Source organism: Schistocerca gregaria, chromosome X (genome assembly GCF_023897955.1).
Source record: "Schistocerca gregaria isolate iqSchGreg1 chromosome X, iqSchGreg1.2, whole genome shotgun sequence".
Lineage (NCBI taxonomy): Eukaryota > Metazoa > Arthropoda > Insecta > Orthoptera > Acrididae > Schistocerca > Schistocerca gregaria.
The window spans coordinates 176,334,926-176,354,008 of record NC_064931.1 but is presented as its reverse complement, the minus strand read 5'-3'; the positions used below and the strand labels follow the sequence as shown (position 1 = coordinate 176,354,008).

The following is a 19,083-nucleotide window of genomic DNA, read 5'->3' as shown; positions in this document are numbered from 1 at the left end:
CGTTTTCGTAATGTAGTTGGACATTAGCACTAGCACCTACTGAGATTTAAGTAGCCGTATCAACACGAAATCTGCAGTAGTTTTGCTGCTAGTAAATGAACAACTGTATTATTACTATGTTTGTTGGGAAACAAACCGAGTTGATATGGAAGTTGTGTAATTTTAATCTGAAACCTATATTTTCCGCGTAGCACAGAATATGAACGCAAAATGAGATTATCCGACTGAAACCATAACTTGTACCCACATTATGCATATAAGGGAAGCATTAATGGTCTATTGATGGAATCCTTATATTTTGAGTCTTCAGCCACTATAAACACACCTAAAATATTATAGTAGCGCCACAGCTAGTCCACAGATGGCACTGATGAGTTCTTCAATGGCGTAACACATAATGACAATCCACAGTCCAAAGGAGAAATGAAATCTGTTTCAGCGAAGAAACTGGCAATGACGTTATAATTCACCTATTTTCTAACGAACAGTTTCTGAGCTGTCTTACGATATCTCTGCGTTGAACAAACTTAAAATTTTAAAAAGTTACGATTTTGCTATGATTCGGAATTTTTAATTATTTAACCTTCCATAGCGCAATATTTGGTGGCTTCCTCCGCTTAAATTAAGTTCAGTGTACAGATAGGATAATAAAGAGTTGCAAAAAAACTACTTATTCGAACTATTTAAGACTCTTCTTTGAGATAAGTTTTTCGATACGCCGTTAACGTCTTGAAAGTTAAGCATGAATTTTGTTTAAGAGATATCACCATCATTTCTTGCAAATATATGTTTTGCCTGAAGATCTATTGTAAAAAATTCTAGAGTTCTGTTACATAATCTCTATGTGGCTAGATTAAATTTACTAATTATATTTCCTTTCTGTTTATTTTTAGGATGAATTTCATCCTTTCATCGAGGCACTGTTGCCTTTCGTCAAGTCTTTCTCCTACACGTGGTTCAACCTGCAGGCAGCGAAACGCAAATACTTCAAGAAACACGAGAAACGTATGTCCTTAGAGGAAGAAAGGCGGTGCAAGGAAGAACTCCAGGTTAGTTGCATCGATATACATATACGTAAAATCAACAGCGTACAAAGCCCTTATAACTGTTTGTATTTATTTATTTATTTTTTTCTTCGAGTCCTAACTCTGCATGCATATCGTTGAAATGGTAGCTCCTCTTGCACTCGTTACAATGGTTGACACGGGAAGCTTTCGGAAACGTCAACTGACAGGCATTTCACATTAATACTTTAGCCGAATTGTGGATGAGATTATTTTCAGACACAGTTTATAGCCGTTCCTCATTTGTACCAGAACATGTCACAAATTAATTTTCTTCGTGTCGACAATTAAAAGACTGGATGTTTCATGATTTTTTACAATAATGGTTTAGGCAATTCCTTCCTCGAGTAATTTTTTAGAAGGTTGAATTACCTTGAGTAACTTCTGCCATATTCTCTTTTAACATCCTGCAGACTATATTTCGTATAAATTTAATAATAAGGCTGAAGTGTCTAACATTTACTGAAAACACGCTGACTTAACGCTTGGTTCTAGTTTAAAAACATACTTGTCATTGTTTTTCTGTCATAAGAAAATTTCTCATAAATTATGAAATAAGAAATCAACAGTTCTACCATTTTCTTTTCATTTGTCATTGAACATAACCACGTCCAGCGATGGCAGAAATTTAAAATCGTTTTAGTTTTGGAAATATTATGTAGCAGCCTGTCTGACAAAGTCATTTTCCTACCAACAGCGGAGCCAATATCTTCGTAGTGCCTACCAATTACTACACGAAGTAAGTTCTCCAGTATTGAGTCAGGAAGGCAAGCACTCGAGGCCAGTTGACTGAGCTGTACTGACGAATATTTCATCCTAAGATTACACATTTTTTCCGAAATTCCTTAATAATGAACGAAAGTAGGTATATTTACTTCGAGGTGGTAAAGTGAATCACTCACACTCTGAAATCGCGCGCGCGCGCGCGCACACACACACACACACACACACACACACACACACACACACACACACGGTAACATTTCCCGTTTACGTGACTACTCTAAGCATAGATGAAGGCATCAAAGTTTCATCTTAAGCTATTTCTTTATGACTAGAACAATAGCTCAATACAGAGCACAGTGCATATATGGAGAGAAGAAAATGCAGATGTATAACAAGACTATCTTATAGTTACTACTCGGGACATATAGACATTGATCAACAAATATATTGTAGAATCCGTGTAATAGAGTGCTGGTACATCTCTAGGATGAAACACAGCCGCAACTCTTAGTGTGACCTACACAATAAGTCGCTGGAAGTGATTTGAGGTATCTCTCGGTAGACTTCCTCACACAGTGTCTGTGAATTACCAGAATGTGGCTTGTACGTTCTGAGTTGGTTGTGGATTAAGCTCAATATGTTCTCGAGAGTCATGACCCTCTTAGAATTTTCGGAAAGAGATATCGATTAAAATTTATCGAACTGTTCATCAGTCCATTCTGTAGTGTTGTGAGTATGTGTAGAATATTTTACTATAAGGCTGTGCCGCTTTTGGTAGGGGAAACATTCACTACGTGGTGTTTAATCTCCAATACTGACTCATCATTTATGTACATGCATCCTGTACAAACTTAAGTGCCATGAAATCGCCAAAGAATATACCATTAGTAAGGCTCCTTGTACAGCATTCTGCTGCCATTTCTGTCACAGAGTGCCGTCTCTACAGATCGGGAAGGCGTCCAACGCTCACTTTCTTGGCTACTTGAGCGAATAGTAGCGGCTCCAAGGTCTGGAAAGTCTACAAAACGGGCGGGAGAGCGGTGTACTAACCACATGCCCCCCTCCCCACCGCACATCCCCATACCGCATCCGCATGACACCTCAAGGCAGGACAACACGGCGGCCGCTAGACATCCCTTGGGCCTTCAGGGCCTGGACGAGAAACTCGTTTTTTTAATAAAAGAATTAAGAACAATTCGATGAGCATCGCCGTTTCAATGACAGCTGCTGTCTCAGCTGCTGTGTTATCACAGTCGCTCCATTGTCAGACTCACTGAAAGTCGCCACTACCCCGTTCTCCGTACACAGTGTCATCTCAATGATCTCTCTGTGTCGCTCACACCAGGTTTACAAATATGTCCTATAAGAACGCGATCAGTTTTCTTGTTCAATCTGAAGGTAACGAACAGTCCATAATATGCTCGCAGATTTCTGTATATTAAGTTTTGCCTCTCTGAATTGATTATTGCGATCTCATTCTGGAAAGTAGTCCCTTTCTGAGATGTTGTAAACCTGTTATTAGGTTTCATACGCGTATCTTCAGTATAGAACCATCTATATATTAACATTATCAGTGACTAGCATAGCCTACACAACGAATAATAAAAACTTCACAGAACTATTCTCATACAAGCTTTCATTGGATAATTGTTTTCGTTTCAGTGATTCATTCTGTCAGAGCGTTACGCTATGCATTCGTCTCTCTCAGGTTCATCAAATACAGATAAACTACATCACTAAAAAATTAAGAAACATGAATTTTGGATCACGGTCATGCCTTATTTCTTGCTGAATGTATTGTGGACGTCTAATTGATTAGCCAATGTCACTGGAACAGATTAACAGGTTATTATTACGAATTCCTGGAAACAAAGAAGATCGGAGGCCATTTGCACAATAATTTCATATCTCCTCAGTCATACAGGGTCAAACGTTTTAGAGACATATCATTCATTGCATCCACTTTGTTTCGAAACATCTACTAATGAAACCGCAAGTAAAATGAAAAGCATGATCTTCTCAGTTACTCTTCAGGGCTAATATTGCTTGCTCCGTAGCTGGTAAAGTATTTGTTAGCAAAAATTTAAATGGATGACTTCTGAACACATTTTCTGTTCCTTGTGTGTATGTGACGTAGTTCATAACCATTATTATTACGTTATTGTCATTTTATGGGTATTTGACAACAAGATAGTACCAGACTGTTAAAATTAAATACCAGCTACTCACTGAGGTCCAGAGTAGGCTGTAATTATAGTACGACTGTGAAGATCGGTAGATATGCAAATGCATTAATGCGGAATCAATTTACGCTGGAAAAAAATTGGTTCCAATTGAGGCCACCAGGTGCAAATACGGCGTTGCAAACTGTGTCTATGACGGTATGACATCCACGAGGTCATTTGACAAGCCATGCCGTCACCGAACAGTATGGCTATGCGAAGAGAGACCGTGCACTGTTAGTGAAGCTGTTTCATGTAAACGGCAGCAATTACAGTACTGCATTGAGAGAGTATCGCCAACTTAAAAGTCTGATGAGAGGTCCGATGTCATTAAATGGTTTAAAGAAGATGATAATGAAATCTGAAAACACCGGTGAGCTTGGTGTGACGCATCCCAAGATCAACAATACGGAAAGTTTTCGGTCCATGTCACACTGGTAACCGTACAGGATCCAAGGGGTGCAGCAACTGAAACCTCATGATCAGCAGCAACATTCTAATTTGCTCTTCGATACTGGCACGAAGCGATGTTGATGGCACGTGGCCGGGTAATATTCTATGGAGTGACGAGGTACATTTTACACTGCAGGGCACAGTGAATACACAGAACTGCCGAATTTGGGGTACTGTTAAACCGCTTGTTGTGCACGAAGAGCTGTTGGAAAATTGGAAATTTGTGGTGAGTTCCTATGCGACCAAACTGCTGAGGTCATCGGTCCCTAGGCTTACACACTACTTAATCCAACTTTAACTTACGCTAAGGACAACAGACACACCCATGCGCGAGGGAGGACTCGAACCTCGGACGGGGGGGGGGGGGGGGGGGGGGGGAGCCACGCGAACCGTGGCAAGGCGCCCTAAACCGAAAGGCTACCCCGCGCGGCAGCTGTTGCAAACACCGTATGTGACTGTGTGCTGTGGATTCACAAGCGCCGTTATTCTCTGTCCGTTCTTCTTTTAAGAAAATACACCCAGATGACCTGTCAGGTGTTCAGGTGTACCGTGACTTGTGCACGTTATCGGCACTTCCTTGTACAGCATGTGATCCCAGCTTTGGAAGAGCGCAACTGTGTGGAAAACACGGTTTTCACACAAAATGGGGCCACACCTCTTGTCGCTCGCCCAGTGGAAGATCTTCTTAATTAAACCTTCCACGAACGTGTTGTCTCTAGAGGTTTTCCAAATGCATGGCCTACAAGATCACCTGATCCGAATCCATGTGACTTTTGACTCTGGGGATATCTAAACGAACGCGTATAACAGTGAAACGTTCGGTGTGTAGCTTATCTGGAGCTCAGTATACAGTAACAAGTTGCTCAGATTCCACAGGGAGTGCTGTGAGCAACTGTTGATCACGTCGCTTTTCGGATGCAGCAATTTGTTGACATCTCCGGTGCTTACGCTGAACAAACTGTATAACTGGCTGTTAGTAAAAAGGAAATCAACATAATGCCTCTCTCATTTGTTTGACGTTTTCTGCCCACGTCCCGATGTTAATTCATTACATATGGAGACATTTCTGTACGTCTCTCCTGCATTCACAGCGCCAGATTTGCACCTGATAACCAAAATTGAAACTAGAATGAGATTTTCACTCTGCAGCGGAGTGTGCGCTGATATGAAACTTCCTGGCAGATTAAAACTGTGTGCCCGACCGAGACTCGAACTCGGGACCTTTGCCTTTCGCGGGCAAGTGCTCTACCAACTGAGCTACCGAAGCACGACTCACGTCCGGTACTCACAGCTTTACTTCTGCCAGTATCCGTCTCCTACCTTCCAAACTTAACAGAAGCTCTTCTGCGAAACTTGCAGAACTAGCACTCCTGAAAGAAAGGATATTGCAGAGACATGGCTTAGCCACAGCCTGGGGGATGTTTCCAGAATGAGATTTTCACTCTGCAGCGGAGTGTGCGCTGATATGAAACTTCCTGGCAGATTAAAACTGTGTGCCCGACCGAGACTCGAACTCGGGACCTTTGCCTTTCGCGGGCAAGTGCTCTACCAACTGAGCTACCGAAGCACGACTCACGTCCGGTACTCACAGCTTTACTTCTGCCAGTATCCGTCTCCTACCTTCCAAACTTAACAGAAGCTCTTCTGCGAAACTTGCAGAACTAGCACTCCTGAAAGAAAGGATATTGCAGAGACATGGCTTAGCCACAGCCTGGGGGATGTTTCCAGAATGAGATTTTCACTCTGCAGCGGAGTGTGCGCTGATATGAAACTTCCTGGCATCTGCAAGTTTCGCAGAAGAGCTTCTGTTAAGTTTGGAAGGTAGGAGACGGATACTGGCAGAAGTAAAGCTGTGAGTACCGGACGTGAGTCGTGCTTCGGTAGCTCAGTTGGTAGAGCACTTGCCCGCGAAAGGCAAAGGTCCCGAGTTCGAGTCTCGGTCGGGCACACAGTTTTAATCTGCCAGGAAGTTTCATATCAGCGCACACTCCGCTGCAGAGTGAAAATCTCATTCTGGAAACATCCCCCAGGCTGTGGCTAAGCCATGTCTCTGCAATATCCTTTCTTTCAGGAGTGCTAGTTCTGCAAGTTTCGCAGAAGAGCTTCTGTTAAGTTTGGAAGGTAGGAGATGGATACTGGCAGAAGTAAAGCTGTGAGTACCGGACGTGAGTCGTGCTTCGGTAGCTCAGTTGGTAGAGCACTTGCCCGCGAAAGGCAAAGGTCCCGAGTTCGAGTCTCGGTCGGGCACACAGTTTTAATCTGCCAGGAAGTTTCATATCAGCGCACACTCCGCTGCAGAGTGAAAATCTCATTCTGGAAACATCCCCCAGGCTGTGGCTAAGCCATGTCTCTGCAATATCCTTTCTTTCAGGAGTGCTAGTTCTGCAAGTTTCGCAGAAGAGCTTCTGTTAAGTTTGGAAGGTAGGAGACGGATACTGGCAGAAGTAAAGCTGTGAGTACCGGACGTGAGTCGTGCTTCGGTAGCTCAGTTGGTAGAGCACTTGCCCGCGAAAGGCAAAGGTCCCGAGTTCGAGTCTCGGTCGGGCACACAGTTTTAATCTGCCAGGAAGTTTCATATCAGCGCACACTCCGCTGCAGAGTGAAAATCTCATTCTGGAAACATCCCCCAGGCTGTGGCTAAGCCATGTCTCTGCAATATCCTTTCTTTCAGGAGTGCTAGTTCTGCAAGTTTCGCAGAAGAGCTTCTGTTAAGTTTGGAAGGTAGGAGACGGATACTGGCAGAAGTAAAGCTGTGAGTACCGGACGTGAGTCGTGCTTCGGTAGCTCAGTTGGTAGAGCACTTGCCCGCGAAAGGCAAAGGTCCCGAGTTCGAGTCTCGGTCGGGCACACAGTTTTAATCTGCCAGGAAGTTTCAAAATTGAAACTACTTTTCAACGTAAATCGATTCCGTATATACGCATTACATCTACCAAGTTTCGCTGCTATACGATAATCGTAGCCCACACTTCTGCACTTTAATAACAACCCGGTGGAATCAAACTATGACATTTAAGTCATCTTTTCACTATTTTCCATCCACCACAACTGGGCGCTGAAATGCTATGTTGCACAGAAATGGAAAGTATCGCATGGCAATATTGTCCAGGAGATCCTATCAGGTGTAGTTCGGCCGTTTGGTGCAAGTCTTTGTATTTGACGCCACTTCGGTGACTTGCGTATCTTTGTCACGAAGTGGAAATCAAGTGATCAGGACAACACAAACAGCCAGTCCCCTTGCGAAGAAAATCTCCGACTCGCCCGGCAATCGAACCCGGGACCCTGCGATCTAGAGGCAGCGAGAACACCCATTAGAGAACGAGCTGCAGATTATGTTTTTAAAGCCATTACGAAGTCTGAAAAATATTCACCCAAAGGAAAAAATGGAAGAGCAGGAAACAAGAATATGGATGAAAGATTCTTAAAAGGCAAGCTTAAAGAGGAACTGTTTTCTTTGTAATTCAGAGGACGTGAAAAACTTGGAAAATAAAATGTGTAAAACTAGTGACATGGGATGGTTAAGGAGATCCATCATTTAACTCCGATGACACACTTTTTCTTCATCCGTCGAAGAAGACTCTGATCCCAAAAGCTTGTTTATAATGTAATAGTACAACACCAACTTCATCGCCATCACTTCTTCGTTTACACTAGTTCTGTTTCTTTTCTCTGTCTTTGTAGTAGTGACTGTAATTCCATCTGTGAAGTCCCGTCGATGATATACTCACTATATATGAGTTTGCTGATAGGTGTTGTGAGAAGGATACGGATGTAATCTTTGAGGATCGAGTGTGCATCTCACCAGACAGTCGTCTAGAGGGGCCCAGAGAACCATGGAAACCTAATTTACGAATATCATTGAAATGATAATCTTTCCAAAATTACATTAAAAAACAGACCTTGCAGTTTTGTACCTTTCTAGAATCACAAATTTCTAATGTGGCACATATGTAAAGTTCATGAAAAGAGACATCATCTACTAAAAAGTTCGATGAATAATAGTACAGGGTGAATGAGGAGGAAAGGCACATGCTTTAAGCGGAGATAGCGGCAGTGATTCCGAAAAAAAAGTTTCATATGGACATATCCCTATTACGAATGGTTTTCGAGAAAGAATACGTTTAATGTATATTGTTATTTTTTTATTTTTCAAACATTCTCATTGTTTATAATGTACCACAGTAATAAAGGGGAAGTTGAGACGAACAGTTTTATACAGGACACTTGTGGTGTATCAAGTCGGGAAACTACCTCAAATTGGCCTTCAAAAACTGCCTCAGCAACAGCGCGCGCAGGTCGCGCGAGATTTTCAATATTCTCGCGCAGACTGGTAATGCTGGAGAGAAAATGAATAGGGCCTTTTCTGTAGGAAATTTCATTTAGTTTAGTTTTTTACTGTGATAAGTTTTCGCTGAAGGGAGCGATCTTCGAGTTATTCAAGAAAAACGTATACAAGTGATTAAATGTGTTCTATCGCGGAAACTATTCGGAATTGCGCAAATATCCGACTGATGTTTTCTATTCAGAGTCACTAATACTGTAACCCTGAAAGCATGTACCTTTCCTCCCTCACACATCCCGTGTACAGAAAGATATACTAATCTTTATGTTTGTTTTTAACACAGTTCTCGTCGTTTTGCTAGGTCATTATCTCAACCCAAGGCTTTTTCTAACAAAATGGAAACACGTTTTCACGATATCAGTTTCATTTCACACTTTAACTAGTCGCAATAGTAAAAACACACCATTCAACTTTTCCCACGCGCCTTTATGTAACTAACGCATATACTGACGGCCAACTACTGACTAATCATTTGGTGCGTATTCAATTCTAAGGTGTGTATGTAACAATAGCATTCAGTATTTATTTTGCTTATAACACTGACTATACAAACATACCGTACTCTTTTCAATGGAATAAAGTAAAATATTGAAACTTTTGAGAGAAAGACGGTTGTATGAAAGTAATCGAAGTAAACTGCATAGAACTTGTTCACTTCACAGGGTGTGTTTATCAAAAACTCCATCTTATTTCTTGAGCATCTTACTTCTATACATACTCGTGCTGTTTTTAGCAAATGTTTTCAGTCTGCATTCGAAAGACAGCGTACAAAACGTTCTGTATTTCAGCACTGCAGGAAAATTTTGAGTCGTGCCACCCCTCGCAGATCCATGGCATTTCTGTTTCGTCAATCAAAGAACAACGTCCTTATGAAATGGAAGAGTTGGGTTTTGCTTTCAGAAAGAGCCGTATAGTCAATTGCGTAGCTTTAATTCGGTCCTTATGGAGGGAAAACCAAAAGTAATTAATTCATATCGTTGTTCATGATAATGCAAGCGAACTTATCGTATGTTTCCTTCGCTATAGAGACGCGGCTCTGTTTACTGTTGCCATGAGCTTGGATGCGTTGTGTACGCAGCGTTTGGGCACTTCTCTGCATTCGCTTACGTGAATACTAATCTGGTGCCCATTAAGAAAGGTATATATAAACTAAATTCCGGCATGAACTTCTGCGTACACGGCAAACGAATCTCACGCTATGAAATGATGAAACAGCCATAGAAAGAATTATATCACCAGTGACCGTTTCTCATGACATCTTGGAGTTCTTACACTGCCTCCTGTTTCTCTTCATTTCTCCTATTTCTTTCCATAGAAACATGGAGATTCGGATTAAACGAAGATTACTTTTTTAATTACATACCTGCGTCTGCTAGCGCTGTGACACCCTCCCCAGTATGGCTGAATGTGCATCTGCGGTGTTACTACGGCAGATTTGGTTGCTGCATGATATCCGCTGTGGCCTGTATCGTATACTTACAGCTTACAGGACACCAGCGACTTCACAGCCGATTGCATATCGATCCTCCTACATTATCTGGGACGAGGACAACTTCAACAAACTCAGGCTTACAGCGCTGTGCCCTTAATAGCTTCGTAACTCCCACTGGTTTACTTCCTAATTTTGTCCGTGGATACACAGCGGTTGAATATATGGTCTCAAATCTCACACAGAGTGAACGATTCAAATAATTTTGACTTCCTGTCGCTCTCATTGCTCATAAGAGACCCTGTATGAAGGTAGACGAGTACATGCATCCAACTGATAGAGTTAAACATTATGCAAGTATTTTTTAAACAAACTTAGGAAATGCTAGGGTACTGTTTGCTATGTACAAGGAACTTGCAAAAATGTTGTATCTTTAAGACTGAAGAAGTTAGGCGTTAGTATTACCAGACACTAGACTCAATCTGCATTTAGTACGATATTTAGAGGTCACTTGGGGTGGCCTATTGCCTGTTCTAAAACGATGTACAAGGGTTGGCCGAAAATATGGAAACGTCGCAAGAAATGCATGCTTGAAAATGAATGTAGATTACAAGCCAAGCCCGCAGGTTGCGCTGTTATATCTGACCACCTACGCAATGTCCTCAATATGTTGACAGTGTCAGTCGTGTTTCTGTCTAGTTGTGAATGCATTACGTCGGAGCTAAGTGAATTCGAACGTCGGCAAATTTTTGTTGATCGTATGGTGGGTGCTTCAGTAACGAAGGTAACCGAAGTGTTTGCTGTTTCAAGATGTACCGTATCGAAGATTTATTCCGCGTACAAGGAAGTCGGAAACACGTTATCCGTTACGCCACAACGCGGACGAAATTATGGGTTGAGCGACCGTAACAGACGCTCATTGATGAGAACTGTGACAAAAAATAATTGAACGACAGCTTGAAAAGTCAGTGGTGAAATGAATGTTCACTTGCGAATCTGTCAGCACCAAACCAACTCGAAGCGAGCTCCGTAAGGAAGGAATTGCATTGTGAGTTGAAATACCAAAACAATACATAGCTGTTGCAAATGCCCGTAACAGGAAAACGTGATGCCAAAGCCATAAAATCTGGTCTATAAAGCAATGGAAGAATGACATTTGGCCGGATGGGTCTTGTTTCACACTGTTTCCAACTCCTGGCCGAATTTGTGTTCTAACTGCGACATGGTGCAAATGGTTCAAATGGCTCTGAGCACTATGGGACTTAACATCTATGGTCATCAGAACTACTTAAACCTAACTAACCTAAGGACGTCACACAACACCCAGTCATCACGAGGCAGAGAAAATCCCAGACCCCGCCCGGAATCGAACCCGGGCGTGGGAAGCGAGAACGCTACCGCACGACCACGAACTGCGGACAACTGTGAAATACGACGGGTGTTGTTCAAATGTGTGTGAAATCATATGGGACTGAACTGCCAAAGTCATCAGTCCCTAAGCTTACACATTACTTAACCTAAATTATCCTAAATACAGACACGCACACCCATGCCCGAGGGAGGACTCGAACCTCAGCCGGGATCACGACGGGTGTTCGGTGAAGATTTGTGCAGTCATATCGTGCTATTCCATGGGCCCCATCGTTCCTCTGCAAAGTCACATTACTGTCAAGGATTATGTGACCATTTTAGCTCACCAGTTTCATCACACGGTACAATGTTTGTTCCTCATTGCTGATGCTGTGTTCCAAGACAAGAACCCTCTTCACACAGCTCGCATTGTCCAGGACTGATTTTGTGAGTACGAGGACAAATTTTTCATGTTCCCTGGCCACTATAGTCACCTGAGCTCAATCTTATTGAGTCTTAGCGGTCTGCTTAAGAGAAAATGATCGCTACACACCTTGATCATCGTTACCTTTGCTTGCTACTATGCTTTTGAAAGAATGGTATCAGATTCCCTCGAAAACAATATATGGTCTGTATTTAAACATTCCGAGATGACTGGCAGCTGTTTTGAATGCCAGCGAGTTTCCTACACCTTATTAGGCATGGTAATGTGTAACGTTTTTGATGTTTCCATATTTTTGTCCAGCCCCTGTACGATGAGTTGTAATAGTCACGTCGAATAACTAGAGTAGTAATAATGACTTTCTCATATTCTTTCACAGGTAAAAGACCTGGATTTCTTGTGTTAGACCTTTTACTTCTCCTCCTTCACTTTTAGTCCCAACGTTTCTAAGTCTTCGTTGCGCTAGCAAGAAACAATATTCAATTTGAATCAAAAATAATATAATATGGAAACTGCCACCAGCGGTGTGTTTAGGCAGTATTTAACTATCTATAATTTTAATTAGTGTCAACTGACAAACTACAGAGTCTGCTCACTGGTTTAACCACTGTGCAGTGGTGCTAACTGAAGCTTGTCGTCTGCAGACGGCAATAAAAGGTATGTGGACTGAGATGTATGCAGTATGAGTTTTATCTGTATTTTCGGGTCATGGTCTACACATACCAAATTGCCTGCTTCCTGCATTATGTTGAAAGTATACGCCGTTTAAGCGCAGTGTGTCTCTGAGGGAACAAGGCGAATTATAAACCTATTTGAGTTACAGAATACCCACGACCACTTTCTATCTTATGCTATCGTGCACTTAACCCGCAGATGAGATTAATAGAGCTGTAAAATTTATACATAGCGTTCCATTCTTTCATTTACATTATGAACAGGAGTAGTAACCGATTTTGTCTTCCATACTTGTCCAAATGGAACTTTTGTACCAGGTAAAATGCTCAAATGCAAATCAAAAACACGATCGTGCACTCTGTTTTAAATAAGCTCGTCGTGGACAGGATGTTAAACTCTCATCTTTCTTCCATTTTGCACAATATCTCCCAACATCATCATGAAATTACATACATAAACCCATTTCTCAACACTACGACAAGGCAGCTCTCTGTACCGTACCTCATACATGAAGGCCCTCCCCATCAGTCACTTTTCCTTCCAGGATTCTCTACCAAGCTTCTCCGTAGCATTCTTCAACTCAACCATGCCTTTTCACCTACAGTATACACGCGAAATCTGTGTCACTATTTTCAGATATGCTGCTTTACATCTTGTGTTCAGACAGTACCTAATCTCTTCCTGTGCTAGGCCAATCAGTCCCACCTCCTGTCATCCATATCCCAAGGTGTTCTTTTCTATATAGGAATCACGCAATCACTGATTGACTCACATCACCCTCAGACGCCAGCACCACCATCGATAAACATTCGTTTATCTGCAGAATCTTCTCAAATGTCATTAAGGTAAAGGTAAGCTTCTCGGCCCACTCCATTACCTACATACTTCTTCTTTTCTCCTTTTTAAATTTGCCTTATTCAGGTCTGTCACATAGCCAGTTCACTACTTATACAGTTGTCTTAGTCATTTTTAAGGCGTGCTTTTCGTCTAACATCATATTTCATTATAGATTACCTCAGCTAGTGAGTAGAAGTTATCTTCTATAAATAGTGTTAAGTCTAATCTTTTCAGTTTCGTTACACTTTCTTTTTTATGTGATTTATTATAGCGTACTGTTGTACTACTGGTGGCCCACTTGAGCCAATTTGAGGAATGATGAAACGAAATAATAACAGAGAAAACCAGAAAATTAATTTCAGAACTGGAGACGTTGCATGAATACAAGTGGCAAGTAGGATAATCATTAACTACTTATTAGAAAGGGATTTTTCGCCAAGGGCTATATTTTCTGCTGTTGCTATCACGTCCTGGTCGCGAGAAAATTACAAAAAATTTTATCTGAGTCTGCCTATCCGTCTTGTGCTTTTGTTTTCGTCATTAAGTATGCATAAAGGGAAAACCCGAAATCTCATGGGTCGTTATAACAGAGAAGCGGCTCTTGAACTAAATGTAAACATTTACATGGTAAACAGTATCAAACATCGACGAGTGACTGATCCGTCGGCGCCAGTCCACTCGAATACAAGTGTGTGACGATCTAAGAATTATTATAGTTCGGGTGTGAAAACTGTCCTCATCTTAATTCTTACACGACCAGTGTCGCTAATGCTCAGTAATTGTAGATATCCATACACTATCACGCGTAGTACCTGTGGCAGTTACGGTGTACCGTTAATGTGGAAGTGCAGAGTCAATACGCTTGATTCAGTCGTGGAATTACTACATTTCTGCAAGACATTCTACTGTCAGCTACTGCTAAAAGCACGCCGGAAAGCAACAAAGCTGAATAATCGTAGCAGATGGCAATTCGAATTAGACGCTTGCGCAATTTTCGCGTCAAAGAATGCTGGTATGAGTGGGTGTGGTAAACTGTATAATGGAGGTGAACTGGTTTGAAAGCGTGCCCAAACTTCTGGACGACCTCGCGCAGTCACTCCGCTGGAACTGATCGGCTGCGAGGCTGATTGCTAATAAGATCCTGTATTTACATAATCATAGAATTTCAATTAAACTGAGATGCAGCAATGTATATATGTGTGAATGTGTGTGTGTTTGTGTGTGTGTGTGTGTGTGTGTGTGTGTGTGTGTGTGTGTGTGCGCGCGTGTGTACGCCCCTAGACTCTTGTGCAGGAAACTTTCTTCTTTTAATACTACTGTTTGTAGTATGAGCTCTTTCCGGTTTCTGGTGACATATATCCGTGTGATTAAATGCAGCAAATTTTTCCTTGTGGACGTTAATGGATACGGTACTTTACGAGAGAGTTTATGGCAGTCCGGAGCTTTTCCACTGCCGGAAATTACATAAGAAGAGTTGTTTCAGCCTTGTATTTTAATTCCAACCACTTAGTAACATGACTTGGGGACACAGCCTGCGTCACATTTACTAGGACTTTGGAAACTGAAACTGTTTGGACTACTGGTATACAAATGAAGTCTTTAACCATAATCTGGCGGTCTGCTCTAGGTTCCTACACTTTTGAAGTCTGAATTTTTTCTCACGAAAATACATACCATCTAATACGTCTATATATGTACTCCATAAAACACAGTGCTGTGTGAGGCAAAGGGTACACAGAGTGTCACTAGCATTTACCATTAGTGGGTGGTACGCGGGTTGAGAGACCGAAAGCACTCTTCTACATGTGTCTGAAGTTCCAGAACTTTAACTCATTGGTCTTTAAGTGAGATATAAGTTAGGTGAAGTAACACGTTTCATGATTCGTTCTGGAAAGTAATATCTCGAATTTTTCTGCGTATGGTTCTCCGCAATGCTCCTCTTGAAGCTTCTGTTACTGTAGTTCACTGATCCTTGGAGCCTTTAGCTCTTGTTTGAATCTCCACAAAATCTTTCGTTAATCCAAGTTGGTAAATATCTCAGACAGTCGAACAATACACAAGAGTTGGTGGAGTGACGGTTTTGTAAGGGATCTCTTTCGTACGTGAGTTATATTTCCTCAACATTTTTGCAATATATTTGTCTGAGTTTCCTGACAGATAGAGTTATGTGGTCAATCAGCCTTAAATCAATCGCGAAAGGTACCCTCAGGTATTTGATGCTTGTACTTCATTCTAATGACTGATCGTCGACCGTGTAGTAGAAGGGGAGGAGGAAACTAAGTATAACTCAACGGGTTAGGAGCAAATATGAGGTTATTTCAGTGATTAGAAAATTGAATCAGATTTACAAAGATATTGGGAATATGAGCCCACTAATCAACATGACGTTGCACTCTCTCTCTGGTCAGGATGCATGCACTGGTCGGCTGGGGACGGTGTCACAATGGCGTTCTATTCACTAGAGAAGTAAGCTGGTCCATAATTATTGTAACTGGTCTTCGATAGCATGGATATTGGAATTAGGGGCTAGTAGCCGTCAGAGCTGGTCCCATGCATGTTCTATTGGGGACAAACATAGAGATCATGTGAGCCATGGGAGAACCTCAACATTACTCAGACAGTTCACAGATTTATGTGTCATGTATGGATGACCATTGACCTGTTCAAAATCCGGACCAGGATACTCTCACATGACAAGTAACACTTGAAGGTTCGGCATGTCCGGAACATACCGTTGTGTCGTCAGGGCTCCCTCAATCACAATAAACCATGACCTAAAGTGATACCTGAAGTCTTCCCACGACATGACGTGAGGAGTAAGACCGCTGTGGCTTTCCAAATACTGGAGGAATGGGACTTCTTCCCAGGTTGCCACCATACTCGCTGACGATGGCCATCCGTGGTAGTGCAGAACCGCAACACATCACTGAACACAGTGTGATGTCATTCATGTTGCATTCTCATCACCACTGTTGGGAAGTACAAGTCCCGCTATAAACACTACACTCTCGTAGCCGGTGACATGAACTGACAGACACCGACTAGAATAGTGGCTGGGACTGAGACTACGACTGAGCCCTCCGTTCAGCGGCGGCGATCTAAATACTTGTGGTCGGGAGGGCGTTGGCGGCACATTGCTTTCAGGTCTGTCTTTGGACTCTCTCCTGATAGGCGCTCTTGATCCAGCGCCTACTATCGATCTTACTGCTACGTCTTTGTCGACTGGTGTACTGGAGATAGCTTATACCGGTATAATTCATCAGGAGTCTATGTCTCCCAATCAAGACAAAACTCCAAACACAGCCATTTTTGTTGTGATATTAACGATAGCCTATGCATAGGACAGTAATTCCTTTTTTGAGCTGCTCCTAGTCTCCAAACAAGATGGCATAGAATGTTGCAGAGAGTCCATTACTTGTTTCCAATAGCACGCACAGATATGAAGGGATTCCAATGTGCTTGATGCACAATAAGGTGATTCTCCCTTGTGATGGTCAGGCACTGTCGACCGAAGCACTGACGACGAATATGGTTGCCCTACATTACAGTGTAGTCCAACATAGGGCCACTGTCATATTGGAATGCCCCACAAATTTGGATATTGCATGATTCGACCAACTGGACAAATCGAGATCCATATCGAGGCTCCTTTCAATTTCTGTCAGGTGCTGAAACGCTGTATCACATAAGTACGCGGCATCTCCTTGTCCTCCAAAGTGATGACTCCACATCTCATGCTCTTCACGTCCCTTGTTTTTCCTACCAGAAGTGGATATAACACTGAACGCGAGGAACAGTAATGAACTCTGGTGGCCGTTCTACCTCTCACAGAGAATTGCAAATCTAATCATTTACATATCCATCGTTGCTGTTTTCATGTACAAAGTTACAGTGATATCTGACCATCTATTCTGGGTGCTTAACTTTTTTGTTAAACAGTATGTTGAGGTTCAGCTGCCTATCCTTACATCGGTTGCCGATAATTTGTAATTCTCCCCAGCATTTCGTAAGAAGTTTGTAACAGCATCACCTCCTTTTGCACGTTTATGTAGTCTGCAACCGGCCTCATAGCTACTGTCTACTAGCCATGAAAGAGTGAGGCATATAATACAGGCCACACAAATACACTTAAGCGCAAAAGAAACTGGTATAGGCATGCGTATTCGAATACAGAGAGATGTAAACAGGCAAAAGACGACTGTGCGGTCGGAAACGCCTATAAGTGTGTGGCGCAGTCGTTAGATCGGTTACTGCTGCTACAATGGCAGGTTATCAAGATTAGAGTGAGTTTGGACGTGGTGTTATAGTTGGCGCACGAGCTATGGGACACAGCGTCTCCGAGGTAGCAATGATGTAGGGATTTTCCCGTACGACCATTTCATGAGTGTACGGCGAATATCAGCAGTACGGTAAAACATCAAAACTCCTACATCGCTGTGGCCGGAAAAATATCCAGAAAAATCCGGGCCAACGACGATTGAAGAGAATCGTTCAACGTGACAGAAGACAAGTGCAATCCTTCCGCTCTTGTACCCTTGATGACTGCACGACCTAATGCTTTACGCCTCGCCTGGGCATGTCAACACCGACACTGGACTGATGATGAGTGGAAACATGTTGCCTGCTCAGACGAGTATCATTTCAAATTGTATCGAGAGAATGGACGTGTACGGGTATAGAGACAACCTCATGAATCCGTGGACCCTGCTTGTCAGCAGGGGACTGTTCAAGCTGGTAGAGGCTCTGTAATGATGTGGTACGTTTGCAGTTGGAGTGATATGGGACCCCTGATACGTCTAGGTACGTCTGACAGGTGACACGTAAGTAAGAATCCTGTCGGATCACATGCATCCATTCATGTCCTATGGGCATTCCGACGAACTTGCGCAATTCCAGCAGGACAGTGCGACACTCCACAAGTCCAGAATTACTACAGAGTGACTCCAGGAACACTCTTCTGAGTTTAAACACTTCCGCTGGCCATCAGACTACTCAGACAGAAGAGATCTCCACTCCCTCGTTCTCTTACGGATTTATGGACAGCCCTGCAGGATTCATTATGTCAGTTCCCTCTAACACTACTTCAGTCGAGACTATGTCACGTCGTGTTGCGGCACTTTTGCATGCTTGCGGAGACGCTATACGATATTAATCAGGTGCACCAGTTTCTTTGGCTCTTCAGTGTAAATGCAGTGTCATGCACTCTTTCATATTCCATAAAACATAGTAGTTGGTGTTCCCTGGTCTATCGGAAGATGGCTATACGGAGATACTGAATTTTGTTCTCAAGGATGTCTTCAGTTACATCGCACATCTGTTCGATTATTCCGCATACACTCTGTTTACTTACTAGTTGACGGTGCGTAACTATACCGAGGGCTACTTGGAAGCCAAAGAACACTGGATCAACCTGAACTCCGCTATATGTTGTCCTTTGGAATTCATGAACGAATACAGTAGTTTCACATGATCGGTGCTAGTAGACACCATATTGATTCCAACAGTAGAGTTATTCAGTCTCCAGCAAGGCGTCATACGCTAGAACA

General features: G+C 42.5%; 1 protein-coding gene and 4 non-coding genes across 26 annotated transcripts in view; all 5 read left to right on the top strand.

Annotated features, from left to right (window-relative positions):
- The window catches only part of LOC126298847 (nuclear factor 1 X-type), a 1,745,828-nt gene that overhangs the window by 1,300,545 nt on the left and 426,200 nt on the right, over positions 1-19,083 (top strand). For all 22 annotated transcript variants that reach the window (XM_049990351.1, XM_049990348.1, XM_049990347.1 and 19 more), the window contains one exon: positions 894-1,049. In XM_049990351.1, coding sequence (XP_049846308.1) covers positions 894-1,049 — 156 coding nt within the window. The remainder of the gene's footprint in view (positions 1-893; positions 1,050-19,083) is intronic.
- Positions 6,339-6,413, top strand: Trnas-cga (transfer RNA serine (anticodon CGA)). The gene has a single exon. It is a non-coding gene; the product is annotated as a tRNA-Ser (tRNA).
- Trnas-cga (transfer RNA serine (anticodon CGA)) lies at positions 6,639-6,713 on the top strand. Its single transcript has one exon. It is a non-coding gene; the product is annotated as a tRNA-Ser (tRNA).
- On the top strand, positions 6,939-7,013 carry Trnas-cga (transfer RNA serine (anticodon CGA)). The gene has a single exon. It is a non-coding gene; the product is annotated as a tRNA-Ser (tRNA).
- Positions 7,239-7,313, top strand: Trnas-cga (transfer RNA serine (anticodon CGA)). Its single transcript has one exon. It is a non-coding gene; the product is annotated as a tRNA-Ser (tRNA).